Genomic DNA, 21,924 nt, shown 5'->3' with positions numbered 1-21,924 from the left:
AACGTGTATAATTTCAACGACTAAATCTATCAATTTTACATTTTTGCTCCAAAATCGACTACGGCCTCTTAAGTAATCAGTCTGTCTGTTGTAATACGTAGCAATGAAAGTTTGAAGAATTGTAATTTACAAACATACCAATCATATTGATTTATTTAGTTATGATTTTAGTTTTAAGATTCTGATGGCAACCGCTCTTCCAACTGGTTGTCACCGCGCATGCATCTGGCAATCGGCGCGCTTAACACCAGTGGCTACCCCCTAGGCGCCGCTGTCGCCCAGCCTCAAGCGCGACGTCAACCAGCCTTATGCCGTAGGCGACGCTGGTCTGGTGCCGATCTTTTTGGTGTTCTCCAACCTTTAGGGCTCGTCCAGAAATCATGTGATCATATTTGGATCGTTTTCTGACAACCATTCCCTAAATCGATCACGTTTTTCGGGATGAGCCCTTTTTATTAGATAATATATGATACAGGTAAAATTAACAAAACGTACCATACATACCATACATAAAGTGCCTAAGGTACACTATGGAAGAGTTTAGAAAAGATTTAAAAATATTAATACTTTTTTACTCCAAAAGCTTTCAATGTTATCCCCGTATTAATACACTTTACGTATGGCATACTCGGTAAAAATAGATTTATTTTGTGAAATCGCAATTAAGGCTAATATTTTACCAAACAACAGTACGGTAGATACTGACGAAGTAAAATATTGTTAGAGAAGGTAGGACACATGATATTATAAACATCAATTAAAATGACCAAATATAGTCCACAAAATATACAAGTTTAGTGCCATTAGTTTACGATCGTTTTAGTTCACTTTTAGGAGTTCGTTATTTTGCTTCGAAGTGCTCCCATATAAAGCATGTGTTTGCATTTATTACACAAAACACGCCGGAGGCAGTGTATATAAAAATATACTACTTAGATACACCCACTCATGTAAAAGTATTCCGAGAGCATACAACAAAATAAAATAGAGACGTTTAACGAATAAACTGTATTCTGCATAACGTTCCTTCGTGGGATGGATACCGTTATTATATAAATGTAGTTTTATTAATATTAAACACTACTAAGATTGAAAAAAAAAAGATTATTATAATAGGGCTTGTACAATATTTATCAAATATTATTTAATTCAACCATAATTAGGTTTTTAATAAGTAGGTACCTGAAGGATGAAGTGAAAATGAATGTACTGTTATATTATTTCTAATGAGTTATAATTATATTCCTTCGGCTTAATATGTTTCTACGTAAACATAAACATTGTCCTAATACAAGTATACAGTCTTTAAGATTCTAAATTATTTACATTAATAACGTCATTACATGACTATACCACACATCTGTAAAGATTGAACATATGAGTACATACATAATGTGTGAAGTAAATGGGCTTGTAGATTTTAAAACGATTCTAATCATATGAAGATTAACTATTTCTGTTATGTTTTCTTAGTGGTTAAATCCATTTAAAATGGAAAGATATTGATAGTGATTTAATATTTTATAATTATTTACAACAATAGTATAAAAGTAAGATTTTATACAGACATATCATTAGGACATAGAGTTCTTTCGGATACATTACTAAAATTAACATAAAACGTACCTGTTTTTTGAGTAGTTAAGTGAACTAATCGATTTTATATATGTACAGTTTTCAGTTAAGATATTTACAATCATGCATTGTCCAGTGATTTACACTTTCTTACTACAGTGCATCTCCCACACTACAAAATGTCATCACTTTACACATAATTGTAAATATCTTCCATTTCTCATACATTCATTTCCGACATCGCCGCTTGAGGAACCCGCGATTTCTGAAAGTGCTGCGTGGAGGGTGAGGGCGGCGCAGGCAGCGCCGCGCCGTTGCCGGCCGCCAGCGCTTGGCCCGTCTGCGCCTGAACGTCCGGCAGGTTGCTCGAGCTGCTCATGAATGTTGCATTTTTCGGCAATGTCATGCAATTTGACGCATTACAGATTTGATTTTGTTGTTGATAGCTAAATCCTACTTTCCTTGGCAGGGTAGTACATTGACCTCGACTAGTGGGTGGGCTAGCTTTTTGAGATAGATTTGCCATTTGTATGCCCGTGTGACAAACATTGGGACAGTTTGCATTTGAAAAATGTGGCACACGATTAGTCATTGCAATAATAGCATTCTTATCTTGATGATCGATGTCAACGATTGTACTTGAACTTTGAGAATGGCCGATAAAATAGTGAGGGTGTTTTGACGAGACGCTATCAAAAGTAGAGTTGTGTGAACGTTTTTGTTGTTGTTGCAAAGCTTTTACTTGCAGGCGAGTTTTATCTCTCTGGTAATATACGCCAGCAAAAATGAGGACATTTAGGATGAGCAACGAACACCCAATAGCAATAGTAACACTTAAAGCCGTGGAGTAAGCTGTGTAGCCGGCCACTTCCAAGTTTGAAATGTCTTGTGTATGAGTGTTGTTCGGTATCTGACTCTGCGTAACAGCGGAGCCGGGCCGCGCTGACATAACGCTCACACAAGTAGTCACGAACGTATCCATTGTAGTGGACGGCACATCTAAGGTAACATTGTATATAGGCCTGCGGTAAAGCTCAAGTGTGGGGTCAAAGTAGTTAGCTCGGGTGAGCGGATCAGGCCGGACTAGACCGTCGTATAGTTCTGGGTCGTTGTGGTTTCGGAAAAGGTTGTGTTTTGCAACCACGTCCTTCATGCCGGCCCTGTGTATCTCCGGGATCAACCGCAGCCACACGGACAGCTGATGGGCCCGGTAATGGTTTTTCATGCGCGGCTTCATGCCTGCAATAGAGTTTTTGAATGAAGAAGGAATACTGGAATATCCCGATATTGCTTGACTGAAATTGCTTTGACGTTGTGTTGGGTTGAATGAGTAAAGGTAATTAAACTTCATATTGACCTATTTAAGTTACTTTGTGGTATATAAATCATGATGAGCCGTTTAGCCTACGAAGTTGAAATTGCATATACACAAAGCAACGATTTCTCCCACGATTACCATTTAATGAGTTCATTGTGCAATAAGGTCGGTATGAATAAAATTCCTATTAAAATTCAATAGAAACGTAATGGAACTGTACCACACACACATGAATTTTTTTATTACTCTTGTAAGGACAAAAAAAAGAAATTAATTTTATTAAAATAAATGGTAAATATGGTAAAATTAACTCTATGCATGATTTTTTATTAATTTTTTAAATTATAATTTATATCGTTTGAACACCGGAAAAAATAAAAATACTTTTGTAAACCTTTACATTATTTTATTAAAAAATATTTAAAATGTTGAAAATTTTTGAGCGGTTGAAACGCTCACAATTTATGGCGCGAATTCGACAGAGCGTGATCACGTCACACGTTGGACGGTCCTAATTACACTTATGTGAACCACATGTGAACTAATCTGTCGAACGCGTGACGTCACGTGACGTTTCACGCGTTTCACTAACTAGTTTTTCGCGGGCAAATTCTTGTACTTTTTATTTATTATTTTAAGCAATTAAATGATAATTTAATAACGGAAATGCATTTGTAACATGATATATCGGTAAAAAACACCCGAATAATACAATATTTCGTTCAAATATAAACTTCATGCATGAGGCTAATTACAGATGGTTTCCGACATTAATAAATATATGGTTCGTGGCCTAATAAAAAAAAAATCCTAGCGATATAAATGGTTTACAAAATAAAATATTTTTTTAAATTTTTAACACAGTAAGCTTAATAAAGCTTGTGTTGTAAGTACTAACCGACAATATATATAGTAAATATTCATGAGAAACACACAAACGAATACACCACGGGATTCGAACCCAGGACAGGACCTCCAGCATCGTAGACAGGGTTACTACCGACTAGGCTAGAACCGATATTCACTTTTTAAAATTTGTTATGGGCTTTTTTGAATTTGATATTGATACGATACAATCGCTCGCGCTTATTTAATTATCTATCGAACGCACGAAATGCACTGTGAGCTGTGAGTTGTGTCATAAGGCATCTTGCTCGCAGTTCTTGGTACCTACCTACTCGCAAGATGCACTGTAATTTATGCCAAGGTTGTATCGTAATATGACATTAGAAAATAAGTTGATTTCCATAAATAGTTTTGTCACCCCACATAACTATTCTGAAGATTATAATATCTTACCAATTTCTAGATATTTCTGATGCAAAGTGTCATATTCATCCCAAACAATACTCTTGTATCTGTTGCGTTCTCTTGATATTGGTAACAAGGATTCTTGTCGCAGTGCCTCATTAGGATTCCTAGGTAGAGAAATAGATATAGTAGGTATAATAATAACACAATAATAGGCATATAAAACAAATCATACAAATTTGTCTAATAGGAAATATACTTTTGTTTCAATCGTATTAAATCTATGTCGGTCGGGATTAGCAGATGGTTTTCATCCGTTTGAATTTCCACCTTAACGCAGACAAAATATACTCAACATCACGCCGCGTTTTATTATAATAACAAGATATAAAATCAAATGTATATTAACTAACTGTCAATCACACACTTACGTGGTATCAGGATGCCGACTGCAGCCACGCTGACGCAGCTGATTTTTACAAGGAAATAGATAGTAGTAGTCGCAAGTTCGCAACTGTATCGCTGCTGCAGTCGGCACCCGAATGTCGCCCTAAAGGTAAACGTTTTGCAATTTTTTGCATAGAAATTTTACATCTACCTCATTAAAATCTTTTACATTCAGTTCGATAAACTTGTAATGGGTTTTATAACCAGAATTAATAAACATTATTTCGTTTAAAGTGGGCAAAATTGATTTTAATATGCTAACACGCGAGTCTGCGTAAAATTCTCATTTATAGACTTACTATTGGTTACAAACCTATGTAGATCGACGATCGTTTATTTAAAACTCCTTTTGTACATTATACAGATTAAATACTACTACTTATGTACCGTAACACTCGAATTTAAGTAACATTACATATTCTGTCTGATTCTGATGGTGGCGATATTTAACCTCCAGAGCACAGGGGCCGATTTCTCGGTAAGGCGTTATTCTAATTAGTTTCGCGCATGACTTTTTTACAAGATTCCAATCGATAAATATTATAAAATATTTTTCATGTATCAAGCCTATTGTGTCTAACTTCACACTGATGTTACCCCTTTTAAAATTTCTGCCTAAAATCATCTTAAGTCATCAACATCTTAAGTGACGTAAAATTTCGATAAAAAAGTTTTCTCAAACTTGGAATGAAATGTTGACATGACCTTACTTCAAATTAGGTCCGGAAATACTACGTATCCGGTGCGATGAGTGACGATGATGGTACTTGGGGGGTATTAAAGGGGAACAAAAATTTGATATGTTTGGGCTACGGCGCACGGTTTAGGAGATACAACTCTATAAAGATTTTTGCAACTAAATAACCTGGTAAAAAAAAGAAATATTTATAGGGCTGTATCTCCTAAACCGTGCGTCGTAGAGTAAAAATAATCAAATTTTTGTTCCCCTTTAATACCCCCAAGTACCCAGAGTAGAGAGTAGTTCACTAATCGCTTTAACGCACCACGCACTGAATAACCTGTCACATTCGCCAATTCGCAGAACTAGGTACTAAAAATAAAATAAACCGCAGACGGCTTACCCTGTTCTCGCAAAGTTTGCAATGTAAAATATGAAAGCTTCGGATAACGCAACTTCTGATTTTGTATAATTCTTTGGAAAATGACCTAAGCCGTCGACCAGCGGCGCTCCGAACAAATACGGTAACTCTTCTCCGTGAACAGATCCCATTCTCTGAAACAGGTAAGACCATTATTTCAATGATAAAATTGTATAGGTAATGCCACAGAAAAATAATGCCATATTAAGTGATCTTAAAGTATAATAAGAAATATAAAATATATTTTTTCCCTCACTAGCTCGGAAAGCCGTCTTGCTTTAAAACAAGCGGGGAAAAACGCACGCGTAAACAGGTTGTGAAGGTCAAGAGGAATCTAACGATATGTCATTTTAAAAAATCCGTCCTGTATCCTGAGCTACAGAATGTACTGATTTTCAGTATTTAAACCCATAACCCTACTTTCTGTTTAAGTCGCAGTCGAGTAAAATGTTGATATTGGGGTAGAACGTGTACAAATGTATAGACAAAAGAGAAATTCATATTCCTCCAAGATTCATATTAAGAGTTATCCCCTGAAAGTGTATAAGCGCTAAATCTGGATTCAGCTATTATTTTCTATAACAAGATGTATTTTTTCCGCAAAGATATCTAGGACTTTTTCGTGTAGAATTTATTAAGCTTTAATGTTGCCTTACACCATATTTTCATAGAGAACGTATATTTAGAGTAAAACGCAAATTTCTCCAGGATGGTACACATTTTCCAAGTTGGCTGCGATTCCTCGAGGTCCCCAATGTCAAATAATGTGGACATGAAAAAGAGACCTTTAAGTAACATAGATACCAAATTTCATATCTTTGGAAGGATTTCGAGGTGAGACTTAATCCGATTGTGCTAAAAGTCGACAAAAAATTTCTCACCGACTCCGCCACGTAAAAATACACAACTTCCAGAGTTTTCTTTATAATATCGTATTGTCGTAAAAAAATGTGTGATTCCAGTGATGAAAATGATCTTACACCTGTGATGTGCATGTTGCACTTTCCTCGCTATAGTGAGGGGAAAAGTTTTGTGTTACACACGGGTGCACATGTATTTTACTTCTCGTGTAAACTCGCTCCCCACTCACTCACTACGCTCAGGATTCTATTTTAACTATGAAATCCTTTCGCTTGCTCGTGTTTCAATTCCACACTCGCGGGTAAAATACAACTTTGCACCCTTGTATAACAAATAACTATTCATTCGGCTGAATATCAAACATTGTTGAAGACTAACTTTATGATCAATTATTTTCCTTGGGATGGAACTCTGTAAAAGTTTTATGTTCATGGCACAGGATATTTATTTGAAATTATAATGCAAATCTTGCTATTGTCAGCTACTGTCAGAACGATGGATTTCGGTCCTGTTACATGTGTTTATAAACATGTTTATTACTCGTTTGAATTTTACTATAGAAATAGCTTTTTTAAATATATATAGGTCTTCCCTGACATTAAATAACCCAGTTAATTAAATAGTTCTGTTATCGTGTACTTACCAAGATTTCCTAACACATTAATTAATCAATTTAATTACCTGTGGATAATCTCCATCCTTCGTTTGGTAGTCAAAAACATAGAAGAAGGCATTTGGCCCAGAATCGGGCGAGCTCTTAGCAACGCTTAAGAAGTCTCCAGTTTGAACCAATGGTGCTACATATTGCGCATCCGAGAGTGCTAATACGGCTGCGTCTCGAGTGTTGATTGGATGCTGGCAAATAAGAGAGTACGCAACATGTTCAAAACTTTTACAAAATGTTAGCAGGTATCTATAATTTGAGCGCAATGAGAATGAATTCGAAAACCCCGTTGGCACGAGAGTATTTATAAATATCCACGACGTGTTTCATTTATATTTATATACGTAGGTACTTATACTCATTAGTCAATCATATTTATATTTTAAGGGCAGATACTTATATATAAGTGATTTAAAGAAGTATGAGTTACATTAAAACAGTCACTGCATAGGTATTTAATCTCGATTCTTGGGAAATTTTGTGTCATTTGTATTTGAATTTAAATTTCAATGGTGTTTCTAATAGTAGTTTATGTGACTGCTACATAATGCCTAATTATGTACATATTATAAGCGCTCTATGATGTGTTCAGAAAGTTCACAAACCGCATGTTACTATACTACCGGCATTGCGGCATTGTTGCTCTATCGCGGATATCAGGTCAGGTGGCTTCTCCGAGATATCTTGATCGCTCATTGTACACGAAACTTAGGTGTAGTTAGCTTATAAACACCAAAACAAACGAATTGTATACAGTCTAATCAAAAGATAAACTGCACGTCAAATGGCGGCCAATGAACACTTCACGCGTGTCACGCAACTATACGATATTCAGAGATGAACTAGAGCCTGCCCCAACTGCAATATCGTTTTATATCATGTAACATGCGAGATTGTTTGCAATTAACTAAATATTAGAATAGATGTCAAACCAAATTGCTTTTTCTACTCGAGTATGTCAATTAAATGACTTACAGTGAAATCTAAATTAACTTCGTTTGAGTGGTAGAGCTGAGTCTATTTGACTATAGGTTCATAAGTCAATTGCTTAGCAGTCATCTTATGACTATAGTACAACTGTAGTATTTTTTTTAAGGCTCAACTTCCGGAAAATACCTGTCTGAAAAAGGATACTCTTTCTTTTAAAACTCAATCACCTTTTTAAATTGGGTACATCTATGTAGTCAACATGGAATTAAATAAACTGTATAGTAGTTTAATACATTTGCAAAAAATTAAACACATAATTAACATTTACAAAATGTAATTTAATCTATCTATATATAAACGTAAAGGTCCTGACTGACTGACTCACTTCAATCAATACCCAGCCCAAACCGTTGGAACTAGAGAGCTGAATTTTTCACAATAGGTAGTTTTTATAACGTTAGTATCCACTAAGAAGGGGTTTTTCAAAATTCATCCCCTAAGGGGGTTAAAAAGGGGATGAAAGTTTGTATGGGGTTCAAGTTTTATTTTAAGCTAGCAACTTGAAACTTGGTAAAAAGATATATTATTAGAATACAAAGAAATTATTTTCAGCGTTTTTGAAAATTATTCCCCTAAGGTGGTGAAAAAGGGGTTGAAAGTTTGTATGGAGACCAAAAATTTTATCGAGTGCGGGACTTGAAGCTATGTATATAGGCATATTGTTTGAATACAAGAAAAGTAATTTCAGCGTTTTAAAAAATTCATCCTTTACCATGGTTAATAAGGGGTTGAAAGTTTGAATCCATTACAAATAATATGAAACTTCTTAGAAAGGCATAATAGCCGATTACAAAAAAGTGATTTTGACGTTTTTGGAAATTCTACCCCTAGGGGGGTTAAAAAAAGGATGAAAGTTTGTCTTGAGGTTCAAATTTTATTATAAGCTACTTGAAACTTACGACTTGAAACTTTTCAAAAAGGTATTATATTAACAAACAAGAAAATTAATTTCAGCGTTTTGAAAAATTCATCCGTGGTGAAAAGGGTGTTGAAAGTTTGTATGGAGATCAAACATTTTTTTGAGTGCGGGACTGGAATCTTAATAAAGGCATATTATTAGGATACAAGAAAAAAAAATTCAGGGTTTTCAAAAAGTGGTAAGTGGTTAAGAAGGGGTTGAAAATTTGTAGGGGTTCTAATTTTATTCTAAGCTAGGTACTTGAAACTTCTTAGGAAGATATTTAATTAAAAGGGAAGAAAACTGATTTCGGCATTTTTGAAACTTCATCCCCCAAGGTGGTAAAAAAGAGGTTGAAAGTTTGTATGGAGATCAAACCTTTTTTTAAGTACGGGACTTCAGTCTTTGTATAAAGGCATATTATTAGAATACGAGAAAAATTATTTAGGCTTTTTTAATATTCATCTCCTAAAAGGGTTAAAAAGGGGTTGAAAGTTTGAATCTATTACAAATGATTTGAAACTTCTTAGAAAGGCATTGTATAAGATAACAAAAAAAAGTTATTTCAACGTTCTTAGAAATTCAACCCCTAAGGGGGTTAAAAAGGGGATGTAATTTTATATGTGGTACGAGTATTCTTGTAAGCTAAGGAACTTTAAACTTGATAAAAGTGCATTATATTAAAATAGAAGAAAACTGATTCCACCATTTTTGAAAAGTTTGTAGTAATAGTCTGCATCGGGAGCGAACCTTTTTTTTTAAATAAGTAGTGGACTTAAAAACCTTCTAAGAGGGTTAAGAGGGATTATATCGAGAACTTTTTTTTTTCAGTTAGGGGCTTGAAACTTCGTAGTTTGTGAAAGACAAATCTCTAGCGTTGTATAATTATTAACAAATGATTAACCGTCCCTACTGATATCTTCTGCTGCATAATGTTCTATGCTCATAAAATATATAACCACCAACATACAAATCCACGCGTACGAAGTCGCGGGCAACAGCTAGTTTAATTATAATATTTAGAAAAAACGTAAGACCAATATTTTGTAATGTATAATTTTTATTTTGACATTTGAAGGGTACACGAAAAGAACATGTCTAGTCACTTTGGTAACATTTTGAGTAATCGCAGTTTTAAAATTTGAAACCATGTCAAAATGTATGGTAATTCCGTGACCAGGTCTTTTTTAACTAAAGTTGTGTTACATATATTATACAGTGGTAGCAAATAGTATTTTATACAATCGTGATATAATAGAGAGCTTTTCAGTCGAGTACCGTGTTTAAGCAACGAAGCTTGCTGAGTTGCTTAAGTTAAGGTACGAGATTGAAAAGCTTGATTATATCACTATTGTATACAATACTTTTTCTACGAGACAAAAAAATAATACTTTCAACTAGTAGAATCATATAGGTAAACAAACCAAAAGTATACAGGATACGCAAGCTGCCGCAGCCCGCGATACCTTCATACTCGTACGCGCCCCGGCCGCGGCCGCCGCGGGCCCGGCGCCCCGGCGGGTTGGTCAACGACACCTCCTCGTAACTTATGAGGCCCTGGTACCTGCTCCTTGCTAAATTCAATTTTAAGACAGTTTTTTTGTCGATTTTGGCCACCGTAGCCTATGGAGACTAACAAGCAACGCTAAGCGGTTTTCGTAGGGTATGGATGTTACTATATGAAGGGTTTCACATGCGCGTTTCTGACTTATGAAGCAATTGTTTCTACTACAACATAAAATAAAATGTTTCTGTTGACCAACCAATCACAAAGCAGATGCATTGAATCGAGTCTCCTCGAAATGTATGAAGTTCTATTTTCAAATTTTTTATAATTGACTAAACCGTATCGATAAAATTCTTAAGACTTACCAACGTTGAAAAGAGTAAGGTTGTAGTGTTTCATGTGAAGTTGTAATACACAGATTATACTCGACGAGTAGAAAAAGATATAACTAATAGTTCAATAAGAGCTCTACATTTTGAAATGAAAATCTCATTCATTCATTAAGGTTTACCTGAACGCAGCTGTAATTTTTTCCAATTTAGAACCGGCTAATTGTCTATGCTTATTAAATTGCAATTTTATTAATTTTATATGTATCATTTCACTGCTATTTTATGAATTATTTTTATTTTTTATATAATTGACATGTTTTTATGATTGTGATGCTAGTCACCCGGTATTGTTATGTCCTAGTCCTAGCTCTAAGTACGAGTATATTGATTTGCATGGTAGGTTTTAATTAATTGTACTGTTTAACATTAGTATTTAAGTTTTTTGTTACTAACACTTCTATGGGCCATGCCTGAAAATAATTTAATGATTATTTAATTATTTATATTATTTATCCTTATGCTGATTGTACTACTGTAGTTATAGCTTGTTTTTGAACGCATCATCGAAGGTTTATGATAATTAAAGTAATTATATCATTCGTAGTTTATTTCATTCATATTTATCGAAATAAAACGTAAGCCATACAAAAATACGTGCAAAAGTAATAAAATTACATAAGGCCCCATTTAGACGGATCAAGAATTTGCATGCGAGTTTCATTACATTGCGGTATTTTGTTACCTACATATACTTACTGATTTTTTTGTAGGTACTATGTAGTTAGCAATGTATCGAATATTGCATGCAAGTTCTCTCGCCGTGTAAATGGGGCTTAAGTGAGAATAAAAACATTGACGTGTAAAGAAAAAAAAAGTGCTATACAAACAGGCTGTCTTTAATAATTGTTTTATTTTTTCCTTTATTTTAGTTGTATTATACTGAAGTAAGAAATTTCATTTACCTGTACCCCTGCAGGTACCTACAATTAACAATGTGATTTTATGTAATTGTTCAAAAACGACTTATGTACTCAATCCAATACAATTTTAGTCGCATTTTGATAATTACGTGTTGAAAAAAAAAGTTGATTGGCATAACCAATTACTACATATACAGTCATTTTATTTATATATACATGTTGATCTATAATCTTATACCAAGTCTTTTATGCGTTTGTATATGTATATAGTAGGAAATCTATGGTTATGACCAGTAAAGGATACCTATTGGCCTCCTGTCATTGGCTGTCCTCTATCATTCGGCTTCGTTTTTCGTTTGATCCGTACTGAAAGCGACATCATGTAATACATTCAACTCCTTGAATCCTATCTTTTAGTAATCGCTCGCCTGATTCCGAGCACGGCACGATATCGGTAAGAGATGTGTTTTACATGTGGCAAGTACCATTGTTTGTACCTAAGTAGTCAAAAGCCGTTACAATGGGCACCATATTAAGGCTTGTTAATGTGTTTATTCCTAGCTTGACTAGTGTTCTGATTCGTCTAGGTACATTCTCAAGCCGTTTACATTCTTAGCTTGTCAAATTTAAAAACATTCCCGATACTTCCGTATTTTAAATTACAAGTAGGTACAGCGGTATTAATAAATATGAGACCGACTTCAAACATAATTATTAGTTGATAATGCATTAATTTTGCAAACCCTACTAAAGGATATTTTTTTACAAAAAGTATTGCTGTGTAATAAAAAAAAAGTAAAATGAAAGAACTTTGGCCAAAGGAATATAATAATTAGTAGTAATAAAAGATATCACATCGCTCTTACCTGGACCGTTCGTTCCCAATCAGTGTATTCATTGACTATCGTGAAAAATATTTCACTCAAATGATATGTGTACGCGTTCCTTACGTAAGTCCTAAAATATAAGTGCATTGTTATATTTTGTATGTTGTTACACAAATAATCAAACACAATTCTGGAGTAAGATATCAGCATACGTTTAAGAATCTCTGGCTGTTACAATAAATGGTTTATAATATAGGTATATAAATCTTTAAAACCACACGACGTGATACAAGTTTGGTGCATTGAATCAAGTTTATTCAAAAGATATAGCACAAAAAAAAACAGAAATTCCGTGCCAGTAAATATAGGCTCGCTAATATATGCTATTAGTAGAAAGTACCTAACGGCGCGATTCGGAAAATGAATCATAGTTTTTTTTTGTATTTATTTTTTTAGAAACCCGCCATATAAAGACCTGTCTATAACTATTTAGAGTGGAGCAACATTGCAGACTACCTAATAATTATTTAACTCATATTTACTTAATGTATGTTTTGTAAAAAAAAATTACCTACAGTCAACGACGAAGTCGTCAGGTTTGACACAATATTTTTTTACCCATGCCATCTGATTCTATTTCCATCCAGAATTAAATATTCTATCCGTGTATACATGTATTAATTAATGGTAAACAATACCTAATATATAATACCTAATAATAAATAATTTATTATTTTGTATGAAAATCGTTGTCACACCGTTAACTAGTTATAAGTTTCGACCAGACCTCATAAGCTTTCCTCAGTTTAGGATTGTTGATCTACATAGTTATGCAAGATTGTACACATTATACCTACTACTAGCTACCAAAGATAGATATCTCCGTAATAGATGGATACAGTCTAAGGAAAAAATGTGCCTCGAAAATCACGAAAATTTGATTCTCGATCAGATGACGCCACTAGTTTTGGCCTTCTCTCGTATAGAGGGCGTTGACGGTTTCGTTTGTTATTTATAATTTTAACGCATATCAGTGAAAGAACAGTGGTCAAAATCATATAAAAATAATTAATGCAAATAAAAAAATCATTTATCCATATTTTAATACATTTTATCGTATTTTTATAAATCTTCATTTTTAGTTTTAAAGTAGGTCGATAGATGGCAGTGAATTTACAGTGGTTACAAAATTTACTATGACAGTACCGCTCTATCTTATTATATCCTCTTTGTAGCTACATAAAAATCATCAGTGTTTCTTAGTATGTAGTACTATTATTAATAGGATCACTTTTTTACTCATAAATTGACCATTTGTACACATGTAGCAAAATATAAACCAGAAAAGGCCATGCCAGGATAAGCTAAGTGAATCTGCCCCCAGAGAGTTTTGGCTTGTAATTTTATTTGATGATGTAGCTTTCTATTAGTAACAAGTATGCAATTTTTTTCTAGCTAGTCGATTTGTACGTGCGTTATGTATGTTGTGCGTATAGTAATGACAACTATAATTATATACAAAAAAAAATACAAAAAAATTAAAACAATTTCAAGTTTTTCACCAAAGCTAGCCTCTTTAATGAGCTACAAAAAGAAATGTTTTTATTTACTTAACTTTATTTGTGGGAGAACAAGGTGTTGCTTTTTAAATTGAATACATCATATATTTTCTATACCCGCTCGTTCAAGCCAATCGATTAACAACTCTTTAGAGAAACGTGCATGTCGAAGTTATATTATTTGTCTACCCCGTAGACAAATATAACTTCGACATGCACGTTTAATGCAAAATCTACCACACAAAAACGAATGTATTTTTCTTTCAGAATTTTTTAATACATTTAAGGGTGGCTACCGCACCAGGAAAAATTGGATCTCTAAGCTAGCCAGCTTTGGTGAAAAACTTGGAGCGGTTTCTGACCTGAAAATACTTTAAATCTTTTTTTTTCTGTATAGCAATATATCCAATAATAATTGACGTCATATAATTGTCATTACTATACGCACAACATACGTGACGCATGCCAAAATCGACTGGCTAGAAAAAAAATATCGAAGAAAGATCACATTTCGTTTTTTTTTTACAAAAAACTACTAAGTTTTGGGGTCTGAAATTCTGCATACTTGTACCCTAATAGAAAGCAACATCATCAAAAAAAATACAAGCCAAAACTCGCTGGGGGCAGATTCACTTAGCTTATCCTGGCATGGCCTTTGCTTGTTTAAGTTTAGGTAAAGTTTAAATTATTCCCTTTTATTGATATAAATCTAAATACATTGTGTAGGTTAAAAAATAACTGGTCCCTGCTTGCCAAATACCAATTTGTTAAATAAACATCGATCTCACCTTATTATCCTGTCCCTCCGTTCACCCTCAAATCCGTTTTGTATATCTTGAGCTGAGAATTTCCACAGCGCTTCACTCGTAACCACTCCAAAAAGCAGATCATATTTGTTCTGCCCACTCCTTATCCCGAATATCCTATCGCCACCTCTTTTATCAGCTTTAATGTTATTAACCCCGGAAACACTTGTGAAACCTTGCAGATCATTTGGAATGAAATAGGTAAGTAATTCTTTGGCGTAGTCTGTTTTGACTACAACTCCGTCAACGGATGGCCCAAATGCTGTTAAATAGCTTGGTGTATTAATTTCCGCCGCCATGAGCTCCTCCAGTGGGACTTCACGCAAACAATCAACAATTAATTCGTGATCCTTAACATTGTCTTCCGGTAAGGTGCAATTTGATTGCTTGGCCAGTTGGACGGAAAAACTAACAGGATCTTCTACGAGAGCCCATGAACTTAATGCGGAACCAGATAGTAGTATAGCTCGATGAAAAAGTCCTGCAATAATATATTCTTGGTGCATAAAATAAATACCGAAGTAAAATCACAATCAAGATATAGTACATTATATGAGAGAGGTTGTAAAACCGCTCAAAGATGGGCGAGTAAGTTGGAGGGCAGACACGTTAGTGGAGGTATAGTTTATAGAGCTATATAAACTAATTACAGACCTATTGTATGTGTAAAGTTTAATTTCAATCCAACCCTTAGTTTTAAAATGAGAACGAAATTCCGTTTGTATGGGAAGGTGAAATTCGGCTGAGCTTGCCAGGGCACTCTTAAGGCAAAAAAAGATAAGGCCGCAAAAAACGTATATTTCGACACTCAAGGGAATCACAATTTTTAGGTTACTATGAAATTTGGAAAGTAATATTGCGTTACTCTACAAGTACAGGGAATAATTGTATTAAAAAAAGTTAAATTTCTACGGAACCCTCGGTGGGCGAGTCTGACTCGCACTTGTCCGGTTTTTTTACTAAAAATATGCATTAGTTTTATCGATAAATTATCCTCACCCGGCATTACAGTCGGCGATATCATCAGAAAGTTAATACACGCAGCACCAGCACCGTGCCCCAGCATCGTCACATTGCCAGAGTCTCCGCCGAACAAAGCTATGTTTTGCTGAATCCAATGTAATGCCGCAATTTGATCCATCAGTCCGTAGTTGGCTACCCTAGCCTTAAGATGGGGTATGGGGTTGGCATTCAAGAATCCTGCAAACAATATTGCATAAATTATACCTTGGCTAAAAAAATAAACTTTAATAATAAAAAAATAAGTATTATGTACGTTTGACATCGGAGGCGTGTCTAATAAACCACACAGATTAGGTGCTTTACATTGGTTTTCTTTAGTTATAATCCGACGTGATCTGACACACACTTAACCTTTTTCATAAATTCTAACAAAAATACCCAGTTTGTAGGACTTCTGACTAATAACTAATAACTCTGGAAGTATGTCAAAAATCAGGTACCTACTACTGCATACATATTTTTAATGAGGGTATATACTCGTACAGTCGGTATCAATAATATTCTAATATTTTTGTTAGTTGAGATAAAACATGTTTTTCGTTTCAATCTCAAAGTTTATTGGGAACAGATCGATATTTTGCAGTAAGCCCGCTGTTTGTTATTTCTCTATTTAATTTACTGTACCTAAACTGTGTGTAAGGTGTATAATAGAGAGAGAGCAAATTTATCCCCAACTGCCTTCTCACAGCTCCCAAATATGGAATATTTTGGCGCTGTTGGGTCTAAATTTGTCCTTAACTAACACAGTGATTCCTTGTTCTAGGAATCTATAGTCTTTGATATCCACTTACCACCTGGTGGGCAGTACGCCCTACGAAACGTCAGGAACTGCACATGTATGCTTTGGTCAGGTATATTTTTTTACAGATTTTTTATTTAAGTAAATTTACGGAATTCCTATGTACCTATATGTATTATCAATTTTATTAATCCAGGTAACGTTAAGTACAGTCAACGAATTTGGTTTATGTGACCACTAGCTGCGTAAAATTTAAATTTATATATTTACCACTTCCATAATAACCTCTCCCTCTTTTCACCCCAACTTTCATCTAAATCGGTTCAGCGGTTAAAGCGTAAAGAGGTAACAGATAGACAGACAAAGTTGATTTCGCATTTATAGTATTAATATTATATAGTACGGATTAGTATAGATACTATGGATTTTTTGTACCTGTTCATAGTGAGCCCGTCGTGTATTATAACCGCTGTCGTAAAAGATTATTCTCACTGTGACAAGGTGCGAAACGGTACAGAAATCAGATTCCTTGACCGTACATGTAGACAACATCCGACTAATCTTCAGCAGGTGAATTATGTTCGCGCTTGTTCCCCAATAAAAATTATAGTACTTGGTGCTCGTCGTCAACGTTCCAACGATCGAAGTCAGATAGAAATAATTAATGTAGGTATAACAAATATGAACATATCAGTTCTATCGCGGATGACTTTGAAATTCTACTTACAAGAATAAATCAAATAAACAAACGTGAGTGACGCTACCTACCCTATATAAATACAAATACTAAAATCAATTGTTAAAATCCCTGCCTTCAGGCAAGGACTTTCACTAATTTAACAAATGGAATATTAATAAGTAGCACAAAAATGGGATTATCAGAATAAGAAACTCGTCTCGCATTTTGGCAAACAAATTAAGATAAGCATGAATTTTTATAGGAATTAGACAATGCGGGTACAAAAATTAGTTAGAGAATCTTAATCTTACCTACTTTAGGGATTACATTACCTATAGAAATGTTGCTCGTAGTAACCTGGATTTATAGATCGCACCTTTTCTTTTGTTTCATCGAATTACAAAACAAGCATAATTAGTACATCGTGAAACGTGGTGGGTAAGTGAAATATTGTACGAGTCTATAATTATATTTGCGACAGAATTAAAGACAACAATATTCTTACCCCCGGAGTTACACACAATGTTTTTCATCACACTTGCAAAGAAAAAACTAAATTTTAAGCAAATTTTTGGTAGTTTTTGGTAGGCATCAAAGGCACAGACCCATCGACATGTTTTAAACGGCTATTAAATGAATCAAATTAAATATTTTAAAGCATAAACAACAAAAATATTTTATAAACGTCGGTATTTCCAAAGTAAAACTCATTTATACCTACTTGGTTCGTATAAATTAGTGACATAATAAAAAAAGCTTTAACACGAGTGAGATAGCTTTTTTTTTCAGAAATATAACTCCCGCGGGAACAATTAGGCCTTTGTCCTTTTGTACACCTGCATGAAATAAGATCTTTTTCGAGCAAGTGTGATTAAAAGTATATACTCGTATGTTACCGTAAAACCCGGGAAAAGACGGTTTTCATAGTTGGATGCTGATAAGCAATAATGTGAATTTAATGCCATATTGTAGCTGGTGCGCTCTACTTTATTTTACAAAAATGACCTTAGTGATTTGAAATTTATAACTATTCTAAAAGAAGGAAAAAGGTTAACACAAATCCGTTAACACGTCTGTTTTGCATTAATGCGTCTAGTACCTTAACTTATTGCAGTAATGGGCAGAACGCATACTAAAATGTCAATAATGTCTTAAGAGAGTTTAACTCATTACTGCGGAAATCCCATTCCATTACTTCTGTTTTACCAGAAGCGCTCTGAAGGTTAGTGCTGCAAAAAATTGTAATTTTACGAATTTAGTGCACAAATCTATTAATTGTTGCACTTTTCAAGAGATAAATACGAATGCTAATCGAAATAAGGTGTTTATAAAGCGTAATCCCACTAGATTTAAAGGGTTTTATTTTTTAGGTAAGTTTGCCGAAATAAATTAAACAAAACCGCTAAATGCTGTAGTTTTTCTTACCAATTAATTTTAAATACCCAGTTCAACAATTTGAATATACGCATATTCGTAAAATAATGTTTTTTGAATAACTATAATGAATTTAAATTACTTGCTAGACTTGAATCATTCTTGCAAATCGAAAAACATATTATATCACTGCATTATGAGGCTTGATTGATTAAGGCAAAACACAATTTATATTAAGTTAGTATTTAACAACAACAAGTTAAGTCCCGTCGTTGAACAAGTTATGTGCTATAACATGTGGATTATAAGTTCAAATGCCGATTTACACAATTAGCAAAACTGTGTTAAAAGTATAATGACACGTTCTTGAGAAAGTTTCACGTCATAATGCAATTCGCAATAAACATAAAGCGGATTATTACGATAAATTTAAATTTATTTCGAATAATATAATTATAAATCACTAGTATTCGTCGTATTTAAACTATCGTATGTCGAGCGCGAAGTGCGGCTCAAAGTAGCCGTAGCACGAGCTGCCAGCGCGACCACCAGGGTAGGCAAACGATTTGAGGTCAACAAGCTGCGGGACGGGACCCAGATGTAGGCAACGCCTTTAGGCTGGAGCTGCGTAATCGCTTCTCCGTTCTCGAAACGGACTCTTTTACTTCTGTCGACGCGGAGTGGAACCACATCAAAATGGCCTATACAGAGACCAGCTCCGTCGTTCTTGGACACAAAACATATACACGTGAGGACTGGATGTCACAGAGAACCTGGAACCTCATTGAAGAAAGGCGCCAACTCCATCTTCAACTCCTGGTAACCAGCGACGTGGTAGTGCGTGAAGACCTGAGGCGGCAATACAGACACATACGCAGAAAAATTTACCGCAGTACCCGTCATGACCGACGAGTATGGGCTGATACTGTTGCGGATTCCGCCCAACGCGCTGCCAACTCCGGCAATCTCAGGGAGATGTACAAGGCAACGAAGACCTTGGCCGGGAACCGGAACCGGAGGAAGAAGAAGCCCTTGAAGGACAAGAGAGGCCAGTTGATTGTGACATCAGAGGGGCAGCTTCAACGCTGGCGGGAGCACTTTGAGGAGATCTTCCGAGTCCCGAACCTGCCGCCAGCTCGCCCGCACAAAGGCTGGACATTGATGTGTCTCCCCCTACAGGAGAGGAAGTAGTGAAGGCCATCCGATCACTGAAGAACGGGAAAGCCCCAGGAGTCGACCTCATCACAGCGGAAATGCTGAAAGCTGACGTCTCTACCGCTGCGAACGCGCTGACGCCCCTACTACGGAACATCTGGTCAGCCGAAGAGTTACCCGACGACTGGAACAAAGGGCTTCTTATCACCGTGCCCAAAAAGGGAGACCTCAGTGAATGTGGCAATTGGAGAGGCATCACTTTGCTCTCGATTCCTTCTAAGCTGCTCTGCAAGATCATCCTGGACAGGTTGTCGAGGGCCGTCGAACCTCTTCTTCGCAAAGAGCAGGCTGGATTCCGACCCAACCGATCGTGTACGGACCAGATCAACACCTTGCGCATAATACTCGAACAAGCATCAGAATGGCAGAGGGAAATGTACTTGACCTTTGTGGATTTCGAAAAAGCCTTCGACACGCTGCGATGGAGCTGTATCTGGGACCGGCTGCATGAAATTGGAGTCCCCGAGAAGATCACGAACATGATTAAGGCCATCTACAGGAAGTATTCTTGTAGGGTGACTCACGACGGCCTCGTCTCGGAGGACATACCGGTCCATGCGGGTGTTCGTCAGGGGTGTCTCCTTTCACCTCTCCTATTCCTTGTCGTCCTCGATGGCATCATGTATAACACCACCAACAGCAAGCGCCGCGGCATAGAGTGGGGACTGTCCAACGTCTTGGAAGATTTGGACTATGCCGATGACATGCAAGCCAAACTGGACGACCTACGGCGAGACGCTTTGGAGGTGGGACTAAAGATTAACATCCGGAAGACCCAGGAAATGAGGTGCGGAGCGACGAGCTCGTTGCCGTTGCTCATCGGCACAGAGGGAGTGGAGAAGGTCCACAAGTTTACGTACCTCGGTAGAGTAGTGTCGGAAACAGGAGGGACCGAAGAGGACATCGCTTCGAGAATCGCCAAGGGGAAAGCAACCTTCGCACAGCTCCGTCCGGTATGGCAATCGCGGAAACTGACTAGGAGAGTTAAGCTAAAGATATTCCGGTCCAACGTGAGAACCGTATTGCTGTACGGATGTGAAACGTGGAAGGTCACTAACAACATCTCGCGTCAGCTCCAAGTCTTCATCAACCGCTGTCTTCGCCGTATCCTCGGTGTATACTGGCCCGAGAGAATATCCAACGTAGATCTGTGGGAACGTTGCGGTGAGACTCCGATCGACCAGCAGATCAAACGCCGCAAGTGGAACTGGATCGGCCACACGCTCCGAAGGGACCCGGATCACATCCCGAAGCAAGCCCTAGACTGGAATCCCCAAGGAAAGCGGAAACGTGGTCGCCCTAAGCAATCCTGGCGGCGGACGATCATCGCAGAGGCGGCGACCATTGGCAAGACGTGGAGCGAAATGAAGCGCGAAGCTCAAGACCGAACGGGATGGCGGAGCACTGTGGATGCCCTCTGCCCCATCTAGGGGATATAGGACCATAAGTCAAGTAAGTCATGTCGAGCGTTTTCGACTTAAAACACGTGAGTGACCCGTTATTAATATATTTAATATGTATTTAAACTGACAAATAGGTACAACAGTTTGAACATAATCTTAAATTTATTAGAACAAACACTCAAAAACCACGAAAAAATCTTTAGACGCCATTTTCTAAAAATGGTGCTTATGTAGGTTAACACATTATTGCTTATCAGCATCCAGTTATAACTAGTTTTCCGTATCGCCTCAACTAGTTAAAACAAGTTTTCCGTAGGGCTTTAGTGTAAACTAGTTTTTACTAGATTTTTTTTAGAAATACTAGTTTTCGCAAAGTGCCTTGGTGATACCAAGTTTTCACTAATTATTCGTAATTAGTGATGAGTGAGTAGTAAGG

General features: G+C 36.2%; 1 protein-coding gene across 1 annotated transcript in view; it reads right to left on the bottom strand.

Moving 5' to 3' along the window:
* Positions 1-671: 671 nt before the first annotated feature.
* LOC134753818 (neuroligin-4, Y-linked-like) overlaps positions 672-21,924 on the bottom strand; it is a 105,590-nt gene continuing 84,337 nt past the window's right edge. Inside the window, exons 5-11 of the mRNA XM_063689761.1 lie at positions 16,055-16,255; positions 15,038-15,536; positions 12,730-12,820; positions 7,234-7,407; positions 5,674-5,825; positions 4,193-4,311; positions 672-2,814 (exon numbers count right to left, since the gene is read on the bottom strand). Coding sequence (XP_063545831.1) covers positions 1,796-2,814; positions 4,193-4,311; positions 5,674-5,825; positions 7,234-7,407; positions 12,730-12,820; positions 15,038-15,536; positions 16,055-16,255 — 2,255 coding nt within the window. The 3' untranslated portion in view covers positions 672-1,795. The remainder of the gene's footprint in view (positions 2,815-4,192; positions 4,312-5,673; positions 5,826-7,233; positions 7,408-12,729; positions 12,821-15,037; positions 15,537-16,054; positions 16,256-21,924) is intronic.

The sequence above is a fragment of the Cydia strobilella genome, chromosome Z (assembly GCF_947568885.1).
Source record: "Cydia strobilella chromosome Z, ilCydStro3.1, whole genome shotgun sequence".
Taxonomy (NCBI): domain Eukaryota; kingdom Metazoa; phylum Arthropoda; class Insecta; order Lepidoptera; family Tortricidae; genus Cydia; species Cydia strobilella.
This window is presented reverse-complemented; position numbering and strand designations above follow the sequence as displayed.